The sequence below is a fragment of the Salvia hispanica genome, chromosome 4, assembly GCF_029641045.1.
Source record: "Salvia hispanica isolate PSC_SH4W2 chromosome 4, Shi_PSC_v1, whole genome shotgun sequence".
Taxonomy (NCBI): domain Eukaryota; kingdom Viridiplantae; phylum Streptophyta; class Magnoliopsida; order Lamiales; family Lamiaceae; genus Salvia; species Salvia hispanica.
Genome location: NC_142695.1, coordinates 51,267,527 through 51,290,432, shown reverse-complemented (window position 1 = coordinate 51,290,432; position 22,906 = coordinate 51,267,527). Strand labels below are relative to the sequence as shown.

At 35.2% G+C, this 22,906-nt stretch overlaps 2 protein-coding genes across 4 annotated transcripts; both read left to right on the top strand.

The window, feature by feature from the left end:
* The first annotated feature begins 3,619 nt into the window (after positions 1–3,619).
* On the top strand, positions 3,620–7,443 carry LOC125209639 (protein tesmin/TSO1-like CXC 2). The gene is made up of 8 exons (XM_048109229.2): positions 3,620–4,085; positions 4,917–5,077; positions 5,156–6,163; positions 6,246–6,320; positions 6,390–6,573; positions 6,636–6,731; positions 6,813–6,879; positions 6,971–7,443. The coding sequence occupies exons 1-8, from the start codon at positions 3,981–3,983 to the stop codon at positions 7,357–7,359; spliced, it is 2,085 nt and encodes a 694-aa protein (XP_047965186.1). The 5' UTR covers positions 3,620–3,980; the 3' UTR covers positions 7,360–7,443.
* Positions 7,444–15,077: 7,634 nt separating this feature from the next.
* Positions 15,078–22,223, top strand: LOC125192562 (protein NETWORKED 1A-like). Of its 3 annotated transcripts, none has more exons than XM_089069986.1 (4): positions 15,078–15,273; positions 16,188–16,320; positions 16,669–20,768; positions 20,861–22,223. In XM_089069986.1, the coding sequence occupies exons 2-4, from the start codon at positions 16,218–16,220 to the stop codon at positions 22,004–22,006; spliced, it is 5,349 nt and encodes a 1,782-aa protein (XP_088926112.1). In that variant the 5' UTR covers positions 15,078–15,273; positions 16,188–16,217; the 3' UTR covers positions 22,007–22,223. The 3 variants fall into 3 exon arrangements, with proteins under 3 accessions (XP_088926112.1, XP_047946131.1, XP_047946130.1); XM_048090174.2 differs by having other exon boundaries at positions 16,179–16,320; XM_048090173.2 differs by having other exon boundaries at positions 16,096–16,320.
* The last annotated feature ends 683 nt before the right edge of the window (positions 22,224–22,906 follow it).

Genomic DNA, 22,906 nt, shown 5'->3' with positions numbered 1-22,906 from the left:
CCTCAAAAGTGTAAAATTTCGTCATAGGTAAATTTGCCCCCAATTCTACAAATTCCTGGCTCCGCCCCTGCTTATATATGCCAATATACATATGATATATGCAATTGAAGCATGTCTATATCAGCATAATATTCATTGAATATGGGTACATTAGTTAGACAATATCTTTATAACAGCAAGCACACAAATATATGAACATGCACAAAAATATTACTATCAATTTTTTTTCAAATTAATTGACATGGAGAAAACTATGTGTACATACGAGCTCATAAATCTGATTAGTCTTTTAGACTTTAACCAATTACTATTGAGTAGTAGTAGTAGTAGTATACTTTTGCAACAACTTTGAGAGCAAGGTATATAATTTCTGTTTTCTTTCCATTATTGCTTATGGTAGTGTAGACTAGTAAAGTAGTAGAGTAGTACGGGTAATATTTTATGCATTTAGGATTTTCCCAATTTGTTGATTATGGCCTCTCTTTTTTTATATATTCTGTTGATATGATTGATAACTTTTTATTCTTTTCAACGTGTTTGGTAATGTTATATTATATCGTTGGTAATTATATTTACCAATTCAAACTCTAAATCATACCACAATTCACTAATTCAGCTATCATGTCGGTATTTAAATCAAATCTCAAATTATAGCTCAACATCTGAACACATTATGTACCCCAAATTATATCAAACCACATCATAATTTACTTTGTTTTATTTTATTCCCCAATTCCATATTTTGAAATTTCTATATTTAAAATAAAGTTAACATTTCCCATTCCACAATTTCACCCCAATGGCCGAGGGTAAAAGACTATCATCATGATATAATATGTGATAATATTAAATCCCTCTTCGGTTGAAATGAGCTAAGGCCTAGGAGGGGTAATACCATCTTTAATCATTTATACCAAATTCAAATTCATTTTTGAATATAAGTCGTATCAAAAAATAATTTACTTCAATCACTTACATTAAACTCAAATTGTATATCATTTTTTAAGTACTATGTGTCACACAATTTTTGCAGTAGACCAATATTTGATATTTTTTTTAGAAAAACACAAAAATAGGTTTTGAGTTTACATTGTTAGATTGTAAACTTTACAATATAATTGAAGAAGTTTTTCATGCAAGAAATGAGGTTTAGTGTATAGTTGGAGATGATCCGAGAAATAGTAAAATTGTCTTCTATAGAGAAGGATGGAACAAAAATAAGGATCGGACATTTGTTATTTTTTGTTATCCCTTATATGAATTCAAGAAAATTAATATGAATAGCATGAACCAAAATGTCACGTGCTAGACCATAAACACAATACAAGAACTTCATAAGATTTTGACCATTAATTTCAAGTTTGATACTGTAAAATATCTGGAGAAGAAGAAGGTGAGGGTGTCACGTGACATTAAGACAATGTCCTAAATAGAATGGGAACCACCAGTAAATGTGGCAATCCAATTCAGAAAAAGAAGAAATAATTAGTCAAAGTAAAAGGGGTTAAAGTGGAAATAAATTAGGACAAAAAAATTTACTGGTCTGATCCTATCTTATTCTTTTTGAAGTTATCAACATCCTTTTATTCATTAAAATCAGTGCTAAAAGCAAATAAAGATTCAACAAAGGAAGAAAGGAAATACTGTAGTAAGTATTATTTAAAATCTTAAAATAATCTAGAAATGTATATAGTGTACTTAAAAATTAAAATCACTCGCACATTTTGTGCTGACACAGTCATTTCAAGAAAATGACTAGAAAAATTCATGTGTCGATCGACCAATTTAACAATCATAAATGTGACAACAATAAATGGAGTACAAAATAATGATGGCCATTTTAACAATAAATACAAATTTCACGAGATGTATGTTGTGGCGTTGAAGTTAGATAATTAGGTGCGGGCGGGACCACGGTTAGTAATTGTACACCTCACGTGGCCGATCACGTATGGTCCCACATATTTAAATTCTCCGGCGCGCCAACATTTAATTCCATTTCTATTATTTTGGCATGTTTTCCACTGCTTTTATTATTTTTATTTCTTTATTTATTATTTTGGTGACACCATGCATTCACCTAGTCAATGTGGATACTATAGGGTGGGTTGGGAAATCTACTAATTCCATCTTATGGTATTTGTAGTATGGTAGCTTCTCCCAACTTTTTAGGGTTTGAATTTACTTTTGTTTTTCGTTCATTATCTGCTATAGTTATTGCTATTGCTTTTGTTATCATCTTCAGATGCCGATTACGACTTTCTTGATTAGGTCGGAGTCCACAAATTTGATTTTTTAGATCGTGCACAAAGATGATACGTTCTTAAAATGGACAATTTCTACTTTCATTATTTTAGTAGTGTACTTGATAATAGGTTAGATATTAAAACATATTTTGCAAAAAAAAAAAAAAAATCATAAAGTTTGATCAAATTCTGGTTTATCCGCAATTTTAAAAATAGTCAATTTTATCATAACTTTGACGTTTTTCTCAATTATATGATAGTTAATGATTTGAGGAAATTATGTACTATGATTTTGGCAAACAAAGAATACCATGCAAACATAATAGTCTACTCCGTCCTTTAATATTTAGTCATTATGTCTTTATTTTTTAATATTATGTATTCACTACGTTGATAAATTCAGAAATGTAGCATGATGATATTTTTTGCTACGAGACAATTTAGAAAAATGTCAAAATTATAATATAATTGGTTATATTTTAAAGTTACGAGAGACCAAAATTGACCAAACTTCGTAGTTTTTTTTAACAATTTACCCTTTATTATTTATGGCTACTTTGTAATAGAATTACTGCAATATATATACTCCATGTAGCTACTTTTTGGTAAAGAGTAAAATACTTTTTTCCATTATTCATTGCTTCTCCTCCAATCCATCCTTTTCTTTTCTTTTCTTCTCCTTTTCCTTTTCCTGTTTTGAATGTTAAAAGAAAACAGAATCATTATAGATAAAATCATGAAGAGCAAGAACAAATCGTGTTTGCAAAAATAATTAGTTACTAATCATGATAAAACTGCACTAACATGAAATCATAACTGTGCCACAAACCTTGTACCTAAATATCGTGAAATCAACATAATCACATTTACCTTTTTCAACAAATTAAATAAAATTACATCAATTGATTGACTGAATAAAGTGTGAGACCTAAGATCAAACAGTCAACATGAATAAAAATGAAATAATAATAATAGCATTTCTATAACTGGGCCTATACTAATTTACTAATTTATTAAAATAAAAAAATGTAAAATCTAATATACATTGGATCTACTGAAATAGTAACAGATGGCATTAAAGCATAGTTTTACTGATAGTTAAGCCAATGATTGAGCACTAATGCCTTTCTTAAATGAAAATTATTCCGTAATTAACAATAATAATACACCCGATTAAAACCGCTATTACACAATCAAAACCAATTCGTAACTGTAAAACCCAAATCATTTAGCAACAAACAAAAATTATCACTGAAATCAAAAGAACCACGTGGAATAATTGTGAACAATAAAGCAGATAATCAAAGAATATCTGTATAAATACATTTGCCATTGAAAGCGTTATTTACGTTACTTTTTTGTCACTGTTTTCCCTCCCAACAAACAACAGCCCTTTTTTGGCTTAGTTTGCTGTGCATATATAACTTCATCCACAACGCAGCACTGCAGAGAGACTGTGTGTAGTGTGTTTTCTTTTTTTTCCTTTTTCTTTGTTAGCCTCTGTGTGTGTGTGTTTTCTTCTTTATCTTTTGTGGGGTCTCTATTTTCTTGAAGAAAAATCGTTTCTTTATCATTGTTTGTGTTGCTGACCTTCGTTTCCCGCTCCTTTCTTCGTTTGACTCCTTTTGTTTCTTACAAACCAAACAAAAAAAAAGAATAGTGTGTCTTTTTTTTAGTGTGTGTGGTTGTCTAATTCAGACAAGGATTTCAGAGTTGGATAGAGAAATAGATAGAATGATGGGGGAGAGGTGTGAGAGTTCCAGAGGAGAGAGAGAAGTCATGGGAACTCCAGAGAGAAGCAAGAGCAGCCAGATCGCCAACTCCATTGCCAAATTTGAGGTTTGATTAGGCTTTATTGGAACACTTTTCTGAATTTTTTATTGTGGGTTTTTGGTTTTGCTTCGAAATTGATGAAAACTGGGTTTCAGGTGGTTCTGCTGAAACATGCAATGATTTTGTCATTTTACTTGAGTTGTTTTTTTTGGGTGGATTGCTGATTTGTGAAGTTTGATAACAGAAATGTTGGTCATAAAAAAGCTTTCCTGGTGTTGAATTCTGTTTTGATTGACATATTATCTCTTTATTTTCTTGCATTTTTTTTTGCGGCAATGCTAATGTGGATTTCATTGGCAGCTTTATCTTGCTTTTTTATTCCCCTTTAACTGGTGTTATTCATGGATTAGGCAAAATTTGGTATGCATTTTCAATTGTTTATATGAATTTGAAAATTCTGGGGAGATTACTAAGTCCAATTATGCATATTGTGTGGCAGTAGATCTCAGATTCATCTTAAGCTTCTTTATGCCTTTCAATTCTATTTCACATTGATTTGCTGTTTAAGTATGATTTTACTTACCAATAACTGATCAATTGATCAAATTTCTTTAATTTCTGTGTTTCTTGTTAGACAGCCCATCAACCTTGAAAATATGGGGGAGTTTGGTTATTTGATAAGTAGATTAGGCCTCCAGTTCTCCCAGTATGATGGAGCTTACATTCATAAACTATGCTTAATTCTCATCCTTTAATGCACTATGTCTCATCTTTACTGATTGTGTGTGTGTGTGTTTCCTGCACTAAATTCAGTGGCGGATTTAGGGGACGGCTGCCCCCGGCCTATGTGTGTTTTCAGTGATATTGGTTTCTGATGATTCCCCTCGTTACATGCAGGACTCCCCTGTCTTTAGCTTCCTCAACAATCTTTCCCCTATCAAGCCGGTTAAACCGGTGCACATCTCTCAGACGATAAATCCACTTAGCTTTGCTTCCCTTCCATCCGTTTTCAGTTCACCCCACCTTGCTTCCCTCAGGGAATCTAGATTTCTTCGCAGGTAACATTTCTATCTTTCGTAAAATCTATGTTGTATGCATTTGTGTTTTATGTAGTAATTGTTGTTTCCTGTGTCCAGGCACAGTCTTTCAGATCCATCAAAGCCCGAGTTCTCCACTGATGATGGGAACAAAGTTGATCCAAACATGGGAGTCACTATGAACTTGGACGAACACAAGGAGTCAAATCCGGATGCAAATGGTGAAAAGGTTGGTGAGCCACCTTATGTATGCTCGAAGCTTGTAGTCGAGTTTGCAGAAACGCTGAGTTGTGAGATGGACATTGTTGGCTCGGGCTTGAGTGGTCTTGAGGCCAAACAGGTAGCAGAGTATGCTTGCACTTCTTCAGCAATTGTGGAAAGCCAGAGGAGTGTAAACATGAGTGAGACGAACGCGGAGGTGTTAGGCAATACTATTGGGAACTGTTGGGACAGTTTGATTGCTGATTCATCTGATCTATTCATCTTTGAATCACCAAAAGCAAAGGCTTGCAATGAGTCTGTTGATCCTGCAACCGCTTTCTATAGGAGCATTAGGAATGCCATCCAGCACGTCCAATCCTTTGGTGCAGCGGCTTGTGGTGAACGAGGAAACGCAGCTGAAAACATGTCTTGCCAGCCTGAAGAAGGAATTGGGATGATTGAAAACATGCCTTTGCAGAATTTTCGTGGTATGAAAAGGCGCTCTCTTGTCTTTGAGATGGCAGGAGGCCATAGGAAGAATATGGAGGATGGATCAGCTCGTGATTCGCCTCTTCTGCTAACAAACTCTGATGGCAATGCTTCCTCGGACAAGCAAATAGCTCGGACTAAGACTGGAAGTGACTGCTCTGGTCTCCTGCCTGGGATCGGCTTGCATTTGAATGCTTTGGCAGCGACTCACGAGTCATCAACTTCTGGTAGATTATTGATCGGATCGAGCTCATCTGCCCATTTTCCTCCTCCAACTACTAGCCAAGACTTGTTAAGCAGCTACCTGTTGGAAAGTGGGGTTGATACCTTCAAAAGCCTTCTCCTGGAAGATCATAGCCTGGAATCTGGATATATTGCGAATGAAGATATCAATCCGAGTAGTCCTAAGAAAAGGAGGTATGTGAGCTTTTCACAGGGAGATTTAGTTTTTACACTTGAGAGTCATTTGATCATAAATTGCTGGAATTTGATAATTCAGGCGTAAGTCGGAGCAAGGTGGAGACGGTGAATCTTGTAAACGATGCAATTGTAAAAAATCGAAGTGTTTAAAACTGTAAGTTTCACATTTTGCATAAGCCTAAAAAACTAGGAATGGATAGCTAATTCATAGTGTGAACTGCAGTTACTGTGAGTGCTTTGCTGCTGGTGTCTACTGTGTGGAGCCGTGCGCGTGTATAGACTGCTTCAACAAGCCCGTGCACGAGGAAATCGTCCTCGCCACGCGCAAGCAGATTGAGTCAAGAAATCCTCTTGCATTTGCTCCTAAAGTGATCAGGACCTCTGATTCTGTATCAGAGATAATAGGGGTATGACCTGAACCTTTTGCTCGTCTTGCTTGGGCACGACGTGTTGACACTCTTTGCTACAGGATGACTTCGCCAACACTCCTGCTTCTGCTCGCCATAAAAGAGGATGCAACTGCAAGAAATCTGGCTGCCTCAAGAAATACTGTGAATGCTATCAAGTTGGTTATCTTCCCCTACTTGTTGTATATCTATTGTTCCCCCCCTTTTTGTCTTGATAGTGAGCCTTTAACCTTTTTAAGGGAGGTGTCGGATGCTCCATAAACTGCAGATGCGAAGGATGTAAGAACGCGTTTGGCAGAAAAGACGGTGAGCCTAAACTCATCCCTCTTGTTAATTCCATATTTACTTATAGTATATTTATTGGCTAACTTGTTTCGTTATACACATAATGTATCAGGTTCGTGTGCATCAGCAGAGCACGAGGACGTAGAGGATGAAAACGACACTACTGAGAAGGCTGCACTCGACAGCTACAAGGCTTCAATTCACGATGATCTTGATCAAAGGAAGAGGCCACCTAGAGCCTATGTTCCTCCCAGCAGCTCATATTCTGGATTTGGAAACTCGAGTTTAGCGTTTCCACCACCAGCGCCTAAATGGAGGCCGCATGTTGAGGGGGGAGACGAGATGCCACATTTTCTTGCAGGAGGAGGGTCGCCTATTAAGGCGTCCTCGCCTAACAGGAAGAGAGTTACTCCGCCTCAGACGTTGACTGGTCTGAGGAGCAGCCGCAAGCTGGTACTTCAGTCCATCCCGTTGTTCCCTTCCCTTGCATCCAACCAGTAGTTATGCTTGCTCTCAGTTTTGTTCTGCTGAATGAGTTTTTTTGGCCTTTATTCATCAATAAAATGCTCTCTCTCTGACTCTTAATCTATTCATTCTTTTATTATCTTAAGACTTTACTAATTTCATAACAGTAAATCTATGTGGCAATAACATATCTGGCTGTAAAGGACATATTAGTAAATATATCAATTATGTTAAAGGACATAATAGTAAGTACATAAATTATGTGTAATAATAAATTAATAGCTTCATTTAATGCTTAAATAACTTGAAGATAGTATGAATATTAGTTTCAATTTTAATTTTGTTTTAAAAATCAATTACAAACATTATCTGAATTAAAGAAAAAAACTGAAAATTATAAATCTCTCCAAGTTGCTGTTAGCGTCCGCCAATTAATATTATTTTTATCATTAACATTATTTATGTAATATCATAACATAGTATTATCATAATAACACAGATGTTAGATCATACTACTATTAGCATAAAATTTGACACTATATTATAGTGACACAATATATAATTGTTATTAAATAAAAAATGAATAATATTTTAATATTATCAGTTACTACTTTGAAAAAAAACAAATATGCTGACTGCGCCGGCTCAGCAGTTGTTCGGCGCACTATAGGCGCCGAGAGAACACCATCCACCCCAAGCCCATGCCCTTACCTGAGGCGCCAGCAGATCGCTGTCCGTCGTCTCTCCTCACGTAATAGATGCCGTTAGCATGGCGGCGGGACGGCGTCCCTATTGTGAGTATTCGAATAATCTACATATTCTTTTATAACTAAAGAACAGAGCATAGGGTTAGGGATATACTAATATGCTAACTAATATTAAAGTGCTAACTTACATCCAATTACGTGCTGCCACATGGCACAAAAAATGCAATATTGTATACAAAAAAATGCAATACACATTTGTAGAAGCTATAAATGAATTTCGGCAGATTGCATTTTTTATAGTTGAGTTTTGCATTTTAGATATTGACTGTTAATTTGCAATTTATATATAGACGAATTGCATTTATATATAGTTTATTTTGCAGTGTATATGTGAAATGCAAAACTTAACAATATAAAATGCAATTTGCCTATAATTAAAATGCAATCTGCAGAAATGCATGTACAACTTGACAAATGTGTATTGCATTTTTCTGTATACAATATTGCATTTTTCGTGCCACGTGGCAGCATGTGATTGTATGTACGTTAGCACTCTAATTAAGTATGCGCCCTAGTACTCCCCTTATTTATATATTTATGTTGATAATATTATTAGACTTTCTTAATTATGATTTATGAGTATTAAGACAAACAACCCGTAAACTAGTCAATTACATTATATGACTTTTTTAAAGTTCTAATCCAAAAACCCATTTTTAGCCATTAAACTTGGCCTCAAATAATACAGAACTGAGTTCTACATGTAAGCATGATTAGGGGTGGGGAAAAAAATACTGAAACATCACACTTATCGTATCGGAAAATTCCAAAAATACTGGCTTTTTGGTATACCATAATTTTTGATATGGTATGATACTTTACCGAAATCTTTCGGTACGAGGTATAAATTTACATGTACCGCGGTATACCGAAAATGATATATATAAATATTATATTATATTTAATTATTTATACATAAAATAGAATTAAAAAGAAAAAATCTCTGAAAATGATGTATAAGTGAACTGAGTAGATGATGTATGGGTGAACCTTTAATTCTCTCTTCTTATATTAATATCATAGCAAAATCATGTATTCATGTTTATCAAGGAATATTTTCTCCATATCAAAGTCATGCCAAAAGGTCGAATGAAACATGACATAATAGAAAATGTCATATTGAGACAAGCGTCATGCTGGATAACCTGAACCATTTGTCACATTCCAGCAGTTAGCTACCAATGATTAATGGATTTATATAAAAACTAGAGTATACAATCACTTGAAAAAAAATCGAAGTACACCTTAACATCGCAAACTCTTTCCATGAAATTGTTTGATGCCATCCCCGTGATTTGCATGGATTAAACCGAGAGCAACTTCACTAAAACTAAGGTGCCATTAATTAATGCTAATTTCATGATGGCAGTCATTCTTTACATAACTAAATATTGTGGGAGAGTCCTATACTGCCATTTTTATTTTGCTCAAAATTTCAAAATTTTAAAAAGCCCAAAAATAAATTTAAGTTGATTTTTCTTTAGCGGCCCACAATGCTATTATATGGGCTGCTTGATTACAAGCCCACTAAAGAGATTTCCACACCACAAGGTGTGATTGTGATAACTTAAAGAGAAATCTTAGTCTGCTAATTTGTTCTCTTTTTTTTGCTATTTTTGATCGTCCATCAATATAATTATTTAAATATTTACTATAAATGATAAATAGATTATGCATTTCACTAATACATTCCACTCACATTTTTCTAAAAATCATAACAAAAAAGGACTTTTATTACCAAAAGGAAGGAGTATATATTAATTTCAAATTTCCAATAGGAATATAAAGGCAAAATAATACTCTCTCCGTTCATTGAAAAGTATGAACATTTAGTTCGGAATGTGTTTTAATGTATAATTGATAAAGTAAGATAGAGAGATAATTGGTAGCATAAGTAGTATTAGTAGAGAGTGAACTCCATGTCATTTGTAGTATAGTGCAATGGTATAAGTTGTACTACATAAAATGATGTGTATGGCTAATGTGTTGTTTAACTATTCTAAAATTAGAAAGTTCATATTTTTTAGAGACAAAAAAAGTAGGACTTCTATTGATAAATAAAAAAAGAATATGTAAATTGATATATAACAAAATATAATTACGAAAAAGCGTGACTCATATTTAGAGGTGTTCATGGTTTAAAAATCGATAGTTACCGATCTACAAAATCGTGAATCGTAGCCGGACCGAATGAGGGTTGGACGGTTCAGATTTTGGCCCCGAAGCGCCGGTTCAAGCTAGATCAAAACCGCTTGTTTTTGGCCGGTTTTAGCGGTTCTGGGCCGATTCGATGGTTTGTTTTATTTTTATTTTTTATTTTAAATTTTTAATTTGCGTTAAAAACCGACGATTTGGTCGACGGTTTTTGTAAAAAAATCTGGGGGTTTGGAATATGTAACAAAATCTATATGATTTTGTACTTGCTTAAAACATAGAGTTGGAAACAGTAAATGATCTCATCACTGTAAATGATCTCAACCCTAAACCCTAAACCCTAAACCCTTTTCTACTTATCCATTTTTTAAATGATAAATTTACGAGATTAAATTAAATGTGTGAACGGCATGAAATGTCTCTAACTTTTGCATTTGTAATACCAGTGACCCCTAACAAAAAAAAATAACACTAGAGGAACCAACGTTAAATATAATCACGAATCATGTTTTTTAGTCACTTTTCGGACGAAAATGCCCAAATAGCTTGAAGCGCATTTTTGGCAATCCCTAAATTCGCTGACATATGAATTATGTCACATTCTGTCAGCAGCTTCTTAAGTGATTTCCTAATAAGTTCTGGTACTTCATACGTGATTGAAGTTTTGTCAATATTTGTACCAAAAAAAATTCTTATGTCCCTCTATTTCTAGTTAGTGGTAACAATATAGTACCTATATCATGTAGGAAATTCATTGAGAAACAAAAATATGGAAAAATGAAGTTATTTATGAAATAAAATCCAAATCAATAATACACAGAATAAAAAATATTTCACCTTTAATTAAATGATACAATAATTATTTTATTGAAAACATTGACATTTAAAATATTATTTCATTATATATCATCGAACTAATTTGTTACTCTAAGCCTAACTTTAAGATGATTTTTATGATTGATATTTTATTGATCTAATTTTAATTTAGCTCAAATTGAAATTTTTAACATCATATGAACATTCAATCTTTAGATATAAATTTGCATAGTTTCTTGCCATTCATGATAAAATTGAAATATGAGTAATATTTTGAAAAAATTCAAGCATGTGATATTAGCTATTTAATCCTTCAAGATTTTTTATTAACAATAATATTTGAAATAAGACAATGTAAATTTATAAATTAATACGGCAAAATTAGGATATTTTCATAATAAATAAAATTGATCCATAAACCAATGTAAATAAAATAAATTACGGGAAATAAAAACATGGAAAAATACCAGAAAATGAGTTTTATAAATATGTTCATATTTATATTAATTAATGTTCATATTAATGCAGATAATGATACATATGCATATTATAAAAAAAAATAGAAAATGTAAATAATGACAAAATTTTAATTACGTATGAAGTACAAAAACTTATTACTACCTCCGTCCCCCAAACTTTGACACGGTTTGACCCGACACGGGTTTTAAGACATGTAATGGAAAGTGCTTTGAAAAAGTCGGTGGGATGTGGGTTCTACTTTTAAAATATTAGTTTTATAATAAAATGTGAGTAGGAATGAGTTAGTGGAATATGAGGTCCACTACCAAAAATGGTAAAAAGTGAAGTGTGTCAAACTTTCAAGGATGGACTGAAATGGTAAACTGTGTCAAAATTTGAGGGACGGAGGTAGTAGAAAATTACATAAGAAGGTGCTGACAGAAATATGGTAGAAATCATATGTCAGCAATATAATTGAGTAACAAAAATACTCTTTTAGGACCTGAGGGTATTTTGATCTGAAAAAACATGATTCGTGATTATATTTAACATTAGGCTCTTCTGATACTATTTTTTTTTGTCAGAGATCAATGGCGTGACAACTGCAAAAGTTAAAAACTCTAATGCAGTTCACTCAAATTAAAATAAGGCTATTCATACCCATGTGAATGACTATACGATATAAGGACTCATCAAATGTGGGACATATAACAATAACTATTTGAACAACCTACTTAGACTTTTGGTCTGAAAATTACATTAAGCAACAAAAACATAATTCGGATGTTATCACTTTAAGCAATCCATTCAATTTCTGTATTTCCCTAAATGGATTTTATTGAATTTGTGGACAACCGCGTTTGTTGGGGAGATTAATGCATATTGCCTGTGACATGTTTGTTAAATAATTAATCATTGAGAATATTTGTGCCAATTATTTCCAATTTAACAATTAACAATATTGTTGTGATCTGACTTCTCATTAAATCTAAAATATTTATTCGGTGAATGAATGGCCAATGTATTATTGGGACTAATTAAATTTGTTACTTGTGTCGTCAAGTTTTTTTTTCCTTATGATTGATGAAGCTGAGTGATCAAATCGAAATTTCATTATGTATATCCTTTATTTCATCGTTTTAATACACTAAACATCTATTACTAGTATTTCTTACTCTTCATAATATAACATAACTAAAGAGTAGTTAATAAAGACCATTTCTTAAAAAAAAAATTGTCTTGTGAAATATCTACCGGATATCTTAATTACCACCAAATTCCAGATATTAATATTGATAAAGAAAGAAACGATAGCCCTACTCCTACATATATCGATAGTCGATTAATGAGTGTATTTATCTTTAAAAAAACAGAAAAAGAAAAAGAGAATCATGATAATGATTATAGCATCTAAACTGAACGTGCATATAAAATTTAAATATTGTATCTACTGAAAAAGAATGAAAGCTCCTTTATGAGATAGATAAGTAATAAATGGAGTAACACTTTATGAGATAGATAATAACACTACTACTTAAGTGCATCATTCACATGCCAAATGGACCCATACAATTAATTGTTTAGAAAACCAGGCTGCAACCAACACGTTCCCAATCATAAATTTCTGCTTTTCACATTAATACATTAGATTCATGGCTGTATTTTTCTCAAAATTAATTTTTTTATTTCAATATCACACTACAATTTTATCATATGTCCATTCACTTAGTTCTAGACTGATGGTGGCCTCTTATAATTAAAAAATGGGACAATCGGTAAAAACCCCAGAAATCGGCATTTTAGAACCGGAATAGCCATTTTATTTGTCAGAGTATATGTTGTGATTGGAGACAAACTTGACAAGATAAAGTTTAATATTAAAAAAATATTTTATATGACTACAAAATTTAGACCATTTTCCATTTTCATTTCTTTTGTATTAAAAATTGTAGTGTCCATAATTAAAATTATTGATGGTAGATTAATGAAGTCCAGTATATATTTTGATATTACTGCTAAAAATAAAAATTCATCACTTGATAGGAGATCGATATATTATACTAGTATTTTTAATAGTACTATTGATTATTGATTGTGAATTTCTTGTTTTTAAAGCCGTGATTTGTATTTAAAATGTTAATTTGCTGTGATAGATATTTGCACTTAGTTTAGATAATACTAGTAGTACATTTTTAATGATGAAGTTGACGCACAAGCAATATACATATATCAGAAAAGCAAAAAATAATAACTCGATTTGCCCTTACTTGAAATCAGTTTTAACTATTAATCTAATTAATCAAACCGATCCAAAAACTGGTAAAAATTTTAAAATTCATTTCATATTCAGTTTTTTTTTGGATTCAATATTTGGAGTAGTAGGAGTATCTACATTATTTATATAAATTTATAGCTCACAAAACCATTTTTGATATTCACATAATATATGCTATGAAATAAAATACAATAAAATATGCGGGACTAAATGAATTTCATTAAGTAACGGAATTAATGAAAGGGGATTTGGAAATTTCAGACTGCAATGCAAAAAGCCAATATTTTTTTGTCTTTTTTGGTCAGGGAATATGAAATTTCCATAACACAAGAAGTCCCACTACATTTACCACACACACACAGAGTATATATACTGGTATACTAGGGGTTGTAATCAAATGCTAACTAATTCCTAATTCAGAATTAGAACTAAATATTATGTTAGAAATTTCTATATATATATATATATATATATATAATTTTATCAACATAACATGTAAATTTAAACCTCAATACAAATACATAATTTTATCAACACAAATCTATTAAGATAATTTTATCTTTGTGTTGATAATTTTAATACATAATATTGAGATAGTTCTGAGTTTTGAATTAAAATGTTGGTTTTATTTTAACGCGACCCTATATACTAGTATTAATTAATTAAATATTCAATCCGGTGACTTAATCATTCAGAAGAATATGTCTACCGACTAGTACAAGTCTTCATTTATTTTTGTTAACAATTTTGAAAAGTTGCCCACAGAATGCAATTATATATTTATATGTCATGCACACAACTAAATGAGATAAATATAAGGTCCACCTCTGATTTTTTCCAATTATTGCTAGAGAAAACAATATTCCACAATTGATTACAATTCTCTATATAATATTCCACTTTACATTAATACAATTAGTGTTGTAATTTTAGGAAAACACCAATCCACACTAGAACTTCACATATTTATTTCTTTTTACATCGCGTATATTCTTTTATCAAACTCCGAGTTGGTCACATAATTGCTTTGGAGTGAGATTAATTTCTGGATAACTTTTACTAAATCAAAATTAATTGATTCCGAATCTAGATCTAAATCAAAGCGTCGGTCACGCTGAAACAATATTTTGGAATATCCAATTAATATTAATTGATTAGTTAAATTTCCAATATTGTGTCATTTTTCGACCATTTAAAATCATTGATATATACATACAGACACATGTACGTATTGTTAGAGATAGAAAGATAAAAAATTATTTTTAGTGCACTTTTACAGCATTCTTTCTGAGACCTTTGTCTGCACCAACAAAAACCCGAGCTTGAGAAGAAAATGCCAACCAGATTTTAGAGAGAGAGAGAGAGAGAGAGAAGGAGAAAGCTGAGATGCAAAAAATGGGGTGAAGTGAAAATTAGCGGCTGGTGTCGATTCATATCAACAGCTGCTGATCGAGATTCTGTTTCTTTGCTTTTTAATTTGTAAGTTTTTAGCAAATGTTTATGTATTCATTTTCTGTTCTTGCTCTGGAATGTAAAGATTGCATTTTTAAAAGCTTTCTGGGAGGCCCATTTGCAAAGATTCTACTTTTTGCTGCTTTTCCAAAACCCCATTTGCAAAGATTTGTTCTTGTGATGCTTATTATTGTTTGTTTGCTCTAATTTTGTGAATGTACTATATGGATGTTGACTCTTTCTATTTTTTTTTTAAAATTTTACTTATGGAAATTAGGAAGTTGTTGATCTAAATTTTATGTGAAGATTCTGTTTTTCTGGACTTTTAATGAAGCCATTAGCATGAAATATAGCCTCTTTTCTCTATTAAGTTTTCTTTATAGAATATATAACCTCTTTGTGTCGCCAGATTTGGTATATTTATAATGTCTTAAGAGCTATCTTCTCTGTCCAATTTCAAAATTGTTGTTTCCTTAAAACTTTGCTATGCTGTAAGTTGGATGAACATTAGCACCTTTATCTGACATTGACATATCAATAGGATTTGTCGAAATCTAGCAATTATTAGTTCATTTCTCATAAAAGTGAGTTCTTGATAAAGTTGCTTACCATTCATTTCCTTTTTCTCATCATTAACAAGAATTACCTTTGCAATCATCATACCAAATTCAGATAATCATATATGCTGCACATGTGTTTAGATTTTAATTGCATTTCCACTGATTTGGAGACATGTTAGATTTACCTTGGTAGAGATAGATCTCTGGCATTATGTTTCTTGTTTCGGAAGTTATAGTGAGATGAAATGCCAATACTCGACTTTGAACTCATCGTTTTGCATCTTGTTAGGTGTGTGATAGTTCTCAGTGTTAACTGAGCATTCATCACCATTTGTTGCTCTGTTACGGGTAAACATAACGCTGTTTTCTCAGAGGGTGAAGGGAGTTGCATTTTTGTTCTCTGCTGGAGTTATGGCCAACTTATCTCATTCTGAATCGAGACGATTATATTCGTGGTGGTGGGATAGCCACAACACCCCAAAGAACTCAAAATGGCTCCAGCAAAATATCACAGGTATAAACTCAACTTTTGTGTTGATGGAAATTGGCTATGGTTCTCAATGTGTCTTTTGCTTCTGAATACGTTGGTATTGGAATGATGGATGGGAATATATGATGCCGTGCAGTTGCATTTCTTCTTCTGAGGCAATGCACTTCATGAATCATGACTTTGGCTTCCAGTTGTTTTTTATCATCATGTAGGATTTATTTTGTACAAGTTTCTTTATACCACCGGGTGATGCTTGTTAAAAGCAGTGGTGTCTTTTCTCATTTTGGTATACGTTATTATTAGTAGTGATATTGAAAGCAGTGGTGTCTTTTCTCTTTTTGGTATATCAAATCCGCATTTATTGGTTGACAGATATGGATGGCAAGGTTAAGTGCATGATCAAGCTCATCGAAGAAGATGCAGATTCCTTTGCTAGGCGGGCTGAAATGTACTACAAGAAACGCCCTGAGTTGATGAAACTGGTCGAGGAGTTCTACCGTGCCTACCGTGCATTAGCTGAAAGATATAACCATGCAACGGGGGAGCTCCGCCATGCTCATCGAACAATAGCAGCAGCGTTTCCTGATGAAGTTCCTTCTGAACTCGTTGATGAGGGCGATGTGGATTGCATGCTTGAGAACACTCAGGTGAATTCTCCGTCTGATCAGAAGGAATCCGATGGAGCTATGAAAAAGAGCGGATTAAAGCAATTAGAAGAGATGTTTGGATCCAATGAAACATCGCCTCAAGATGCTGTAGTGCAGCAGTCAACTGAGAATCAGAATCTCAAAGATAAGATTCTTAGTGAGACTGAGACAGCAGGAAGCGCGGAAATTGAAGTTTGCAGTTTGAAGAAAACGCTTGCTGATATGGAAGTCGAAAAGGAGAGTGTCCTGCTTCAGTATCAACTATGCCTCAAAAAGCTGCTGGAGATAGAGGGGCAGCTGCGTCATGCGCAATTGGATTCAACGAGGCTCAGTGAGAAGGCCGGTAGAGCAGAAACCGAAGTTGAAACTTTGAAGGAAACCCTCATTCAGTTGGAGTCTCAAAAGATTGCCGAAATGGTGAAAAATGAAGAGTATTGTGAGAAGATATCTCATCTCGAGACTATGGCTTCTCGCATGCAAGAAGATATGAAGGTCCTTGACACCAAAACATTTGCAGCGGAGAGTGAAGCACAAATGCTGAAAGATGAAGTGTCGAGATTAGAGCTTCAAAAGGAAGCAGCAGCATGTAGGTACGAGCAGTATCTTGGAAAGATATCGGAGTTGGAGAACATAATCTCTACTAAGGAAGATGAGACAAAGATGCTTAAGAAGCAAGCAGAAATGGCTGAAGGCGAAGTTTCAAAACTGAGAAAGGCCGTTGCTGATCTGAGCAAGGAGAAAGAAGGTTCTGCTCTCCAATACAAGCACTGCTCAGAAACGATATCCAAGCTTGAGAGAGAGTTATCGAGCACAAAAGATGAAGTTGAACGCCTTAACCACGAAGTCTTGATTGGAACTTCGAAGCTCAGGACTACTCGAGAGAAGTGCGCTCTGTTAGAGATGTCTAACCAAGCATTGCGTGTCGAGGCTGATGATCTGGCAAAGGAGATTGCATTGAAAGATGAAGTGCTCTCGAGTAAGCAGGAGGAGCTCGAGAAACTTCAGTCTGGTTTGCATGATGAGAGCACCCGGCATGCACAAGTTGAGGCCACTCTCGAGGCTCTGCAGAATCTGCACTCTCAGTCCCAAGATGATCAGAGAGCTCTTGCCTCGGAGCTCAAAGAGATGCTTCGGATGCTAGATGACACGGAGGCAAGCAAACGTGGTTTGGAGGAGGAGCTTAAGAAGGCTAGGGATGAAAATCATAGTTTAAGTCAAACTTCGCTCTCTTCAGCCGTGTCTATGGAGAATATGCAAAACGAGATCCTTAGTTTGAAGGAGATTAGGGAGAGGCTCGAAAAGGAAGTATTGCACCATATGGGCATAAGCACATCCCTTCAGCATGATATTTCATGTTTGAAAGAAGAAATTGAGCACTTGAACAAGAGCTACCAGGCTTTGGTTGAGCAAGTGGAAGCAGCAGGTCTCAACCCGAAATGCCTTGGGACTTCAATGAAGAGCTTGCAGGATGAGAACTCGAGAATTAAAGAGATGCAAGAAGAGGACAGCAGGGAGAAGGAGATTCTCCTAAAGAAGTTAGAGAGCATGAATGAGATCTTGAAGAAGAAAGTAGCAGCCGAGAAGTCCCTCTCAGACTTGAATGGTGAGCTGGAGGCGTCACGCGATAAGGTGAAGGCACTGCAAGAATCCTGCCAGCTCCTCCAAGGAGATAAGGCCACTCTTGCTACTGAGAAAGCTTGTCTTCTATCTCAGTTGCAAGTGATAACTGAGAACATGAACAGTTTAGTGGGACAAAATGCTGTTCTTGAGAACTCGTTGTCTGCAGCAAAAGTTGAGCTCGAAGGCTTGAGGGAAAAATCAAAGGGACTAGAGGAGATCTGTGATTTGCTCAAAAATGAAAGGTCATATCTTTTGTCTGAAAGGGACAGCTTAGTTCTTAAGTTGGAAAACGTGGAGAGAAGACTTGAAAGCCTAGATAAGAAGTTTACGCAATTGGGAGAGAAATATGCGGACTTAGAGAAGGAGAAGGAAGCAATGCATTCTCAAGTGGAAAATCTCAAGGTGTCGTTGGGTGAGGAGAAGCAGGAACGAATAGGTTCGCTGCAACTAAGTGAGATGAGGATGGCTGGACTTGAAACCGAGATCCATCTCCTGCGAGAAGAAAACAAATGGAAGAAGAAAGAATCAGAAGAGGAACTTGAAAAGGCTACAAAAGCACAGTTTGAAATATCAATCTTTCAGAAATTCATTCAAGATATGGAAAACAAGAATCACTCCCTCATCATTGAGTGCCAAAAACACGTTGAGGCGTCTAAATTGGCCGATAAAGTGATTTCAGAGCTCGAGAGTGAAAGCCTTGAGCAGCAGGTGGAAGCTCAGCTCTTGTTGGATGAAATTGGAAGGCTGAGGTCAAGCATATACCAAATTTTCATGGCCCTCGAAAGCAGTCCAGATTGTGCACCCGAGGACAATGGTGAGAGTGAGCAAGCTTTGGTGCATCAGATTCTTGGAAGTGTTGAAGATATGAAATCTGCCATCTCCAAAAATGAAGATGAAAAGCAGCAGCTCTTTGTTGAAAACTCGGTTCTGGAGGCCCTCCTTGAGCAGTTGCAGTCCAAGGGCATGGAGATCGAGCTGCAGAAGCAGCACTTGGAACAGGATGCCGAAATCATGGCCAAGAAACTTGCCATTGTGAACAGTGAAAAGGAAGAACTCTTAGAGATGAACAGACAGTTGAAATCAGAAGTGAGCAATGGTTATCAGGCGGCTTTCGTGCTTCAGGCTGCTCTGGCAAGTCTCTGTGTTCGACAAGGGGATCTGCAAACGGCTTATAATGCATTACAAGAAGCACACTCTCGAGCGAAACAGGAAAGTGCATGTTTGCTAAAGAAGTTCTCTGATCTGATAGAGGAGAAACGTAGAGCGGATCAGCATAACGATGATATACTTTTGGAATTATTGGCAAATGCCAATCAATCTGCCATGTTGAAGAGCTTTGTAGCAGAGAAAATTGTGGAGTTGAGATCGCTACTCGAAGATCTAAACAATCAACATGAGGTGAACAGTTGCCTTGGAAGAGAAATGAATGAGTTAGGGGGAACACTCGACCTACAAAAGGCCGAAAATCTAGCCCTCAAAGACGCCGTTTGCAGCTTGGAGCGTGAGATCCAAGAAATCAGAGAATGCAATGTTCAAATGAAGCAGGAGATAGCAAGTAGTGCAGAGAGCTTAATTCGGACCAAGACAAAGCTTTTTGATACAGAAATGCAGCTTGAAGCTACTGAGAAGCTTAACTCCACGTTATTCACGACAGTAGCTGAGCTGAAGATCAACGTTCATAGGTCGCAGCAGGAAACAGAAGATCTAAAGAAGAACGAGGCCCGTCTCTCCGAAACTAATTCCACACAGATGAAGGAAATTCAGAGCCTTCACAAAGTCAAAAAGAACTTAGAGTCTGAACTTGGTCTACTTCATCAAGAAATCGAAGAGAATGTTGTGAGAGAGCAGACACTTAGCATTGAGCTCCAAGGAATGAACAATGAGTTTGAACTCTGGGAAGCCGAAGCAGCTACTTTTTGTTTTGATCTTCAGGTCTCTTCTGTCAAAGAAGTTCTTTTAAAGAATAAGGTTCAGGAGCTCACTGGGGCATGCCAGAATCTTGAGCATAAAAATGCTGAAAAGACATCGGAGATTGAACAAATTAAACAAATGATTTGTCTCAAGGAGAGTGAAATCAACGGACTGAAATCCCAACTTTCAGCATATGATCCTGTCATAGCATCCCTAAAAGATGATATAACACTCATAGAACACAATGTACTACGTCGTTCTAACCTTAAAGCTGCACAGAGTCAAGAGACAGAGGTAATATATCCTTTTCTTGCAAGTAGATTGCTTTTTCCATTTCTTCAAGTTCAAGAAATTTACTATGTACAGTTCGCTTCTATTATTAGCAGTTTCTGGAATTTGCCATTCCTAATGAAGCCACATCTCAGATGCCTTCGGAAGATCAATCCCTTCATAGTTTACAGAATTTGCAGAAGAGAGTTAAGGTAGTCGGAAAGTTGATGGAAGACTTGAACAAACCTGTTTCACGGAGAAGATCCAATTCGAAGAGCAAACAAGGACCAGTGATGACTGAGGTTGACCACCCGAAGATGCAGCCCAACTTTGGTAGAGATAAGCATGAACGCAGCAGCAAGAAAGCATATCCAAGTGAGCTAAATGACTCTCCCAAGTTGCAGAAAACAAAAGCCAAAGCCTCAGAATCCCGAAATATGATGCTAATGAAAGATATTCCTCTTGATCAAGCCTCTGATAACTCATATAACTCCATGAGGAAGACGGGGAATGCTGGCTCTGATGATCTGATGCTTGAGCTGTGGGAGACTGTCGAGGATGGGAACAGAGATAAAACAATTGGGGAATCTCTTAGCATATCGCGCAAACCAAAGGGAAGGGACAGAGTTTATGATCAATTACTACCATCCACTGATTCAGATATGGAGAAAGAGTTGGCTGTGGATAAGCTGGAGCTCTCATCCAGATTCACCGAGCCTAGTCAAGAACTCAACGACAAACACATCCTCGAGACACTTGCCTCTGATGCTGAGAAGCTGGAATGCATCCAGGTGGCACTGTGCGACTTGAGAAGGAAACTTGAGGCGAACAAGAAGAGTCGAAAGAGCAAGAATGTCGATTTTGGAGACGTTAAGGAGCAGTTGCAGGAAGCAGAGGACACATTAGTGCATCTGGTTGATTTGAATGTTCAGCTAGTGAAGAACATAGAAGATTGCCCTCCTGAAGAAATGGCGTCTCCAAGGCTGAAAGAGACGATGAAGACGTGGAGAGTCAAGGTGATGGAGCAAGCTGAAAAGGGGTCCGAGAGGATCAGCGTGCTGGAACTAGCCGTGCAAAAGATTCAGTTCGTGCTGTCGAAGGTTGAGGATGAAGGGAAAGGCAGCAACAGATTCTTGAGGAGCAGAGCTGTGATTTTGAGGGACTTCATTAACAGTGGAAGGAAGAACAGCGGGAGGCGAAAGAAGGGCCCGAACTGTGGGTGTTTCAAGCAATCAGCTAGTATAAACAGAAGCCGTTATTGAGATTTGGATTCGTCTGAAAGACTGATTCTTGAATGGTGTTGGTAGGTTTATTATTTCTATCAAGTTAGTTGAACTAGACTGTTGATCTCTCCTAAGTTGAGAGGAACTGTAATAACTAGATTTGCGTAATTTGTGTATTTTCAGCTCATCATTATGTTGGTGTTAGAAATATTGGTGTTTCATATGCAAGAAAACCAGTCAACATTTTTGCCTTTAATTCTCGTCGTTAATATCTAGATTTTTAATGTATTTTTAGAGTAGAAAATAGAAGGAAAACTTAGACAAGGAATTCATGATCCGAACTTATTTAGAATATGAATCATGAATGGATATTAATAAATAATAAATAAATTTGTTATGCTCATAATAAATTTGTTACTCTATAACAAAAGTTCAAAATTGAGAGCCGAGTATTGAGAATTCTGAATGAAAACTTCCTACTCGTTAAAACAAAATCTCTTTCAAAAACTCCAAAACCAATATTGTACCAATTTCAAGATAAAACTAAATGAGTAAGAGAAGACGCATCACAGAGACACAACAAGGCCATTTAGGCAGCAACAAGCTCCTCAGCTGGCCTATCCAATTTCGAACCAATATCTTCAGTGTAATCTCCATGAACCTACACAACAAACACACATGAATCTTAATTTAGGTTAACAGACATCAATATGAGCCTCAATCAGTGATTGCCTTTTCCTCACAAGTGATCACAGCGTCTGAAAGTAGTTCAAGATAAAGAAGTCAACAAAATACATGCATGACTTATAACATACTAGTACTTAAGACAGAATACCAAAAGTTTGCGATTAACAAAAATCAGTATATGTTTAATAACAACAATAATGGTAATATATTGAACTTTGGTATTTCGTGAGCTCCATTGATTTCAACAAAAGC

Coding starts and splice junctions, on each gene's coding strand:
- LOC125192562 (XM_089069986.1), top strand. CDS start 16,218: ATGGCCAACTTATCTCATTCTGAATCGAGACGATTATATTCGTGGTGG. Junction 16,321..16,668: donor GCTCCAGCAAAATATCACAG/GTATAAACTCAA, acceptor ATTGGTTGACAG/ATATGGATGGCAAGGTTAAG. Junction 20,769..20,860: donor CACAGAGTCAAGAGACAGAG/GTAATATATCCT, acceptor TATTATTAGCAG/TTTCTGGAATTTGCCATTCC.
- LOC125209639 (XM_048109229.2), top strand. CDS start 3,981: ATGATGGGGGAGAGGTGTGAGAGTTCCAGAGGAGAGAGAGAAGTCATG. Junction 5,078..5,155: donor GAATCTAGATTTCTTCGCAG/GTAACATTTCTA, acceptor TCCTGTGTCCAG/GCACAGTCTTTCAGATCCAT. Junction 6,321..6,389: donor AAATCGAAGTGTTTAAAACT/GTAAGTTTCACA, acceptor TGTGAACTGCAG/TTACTGTGAGTGCTTTGCTG.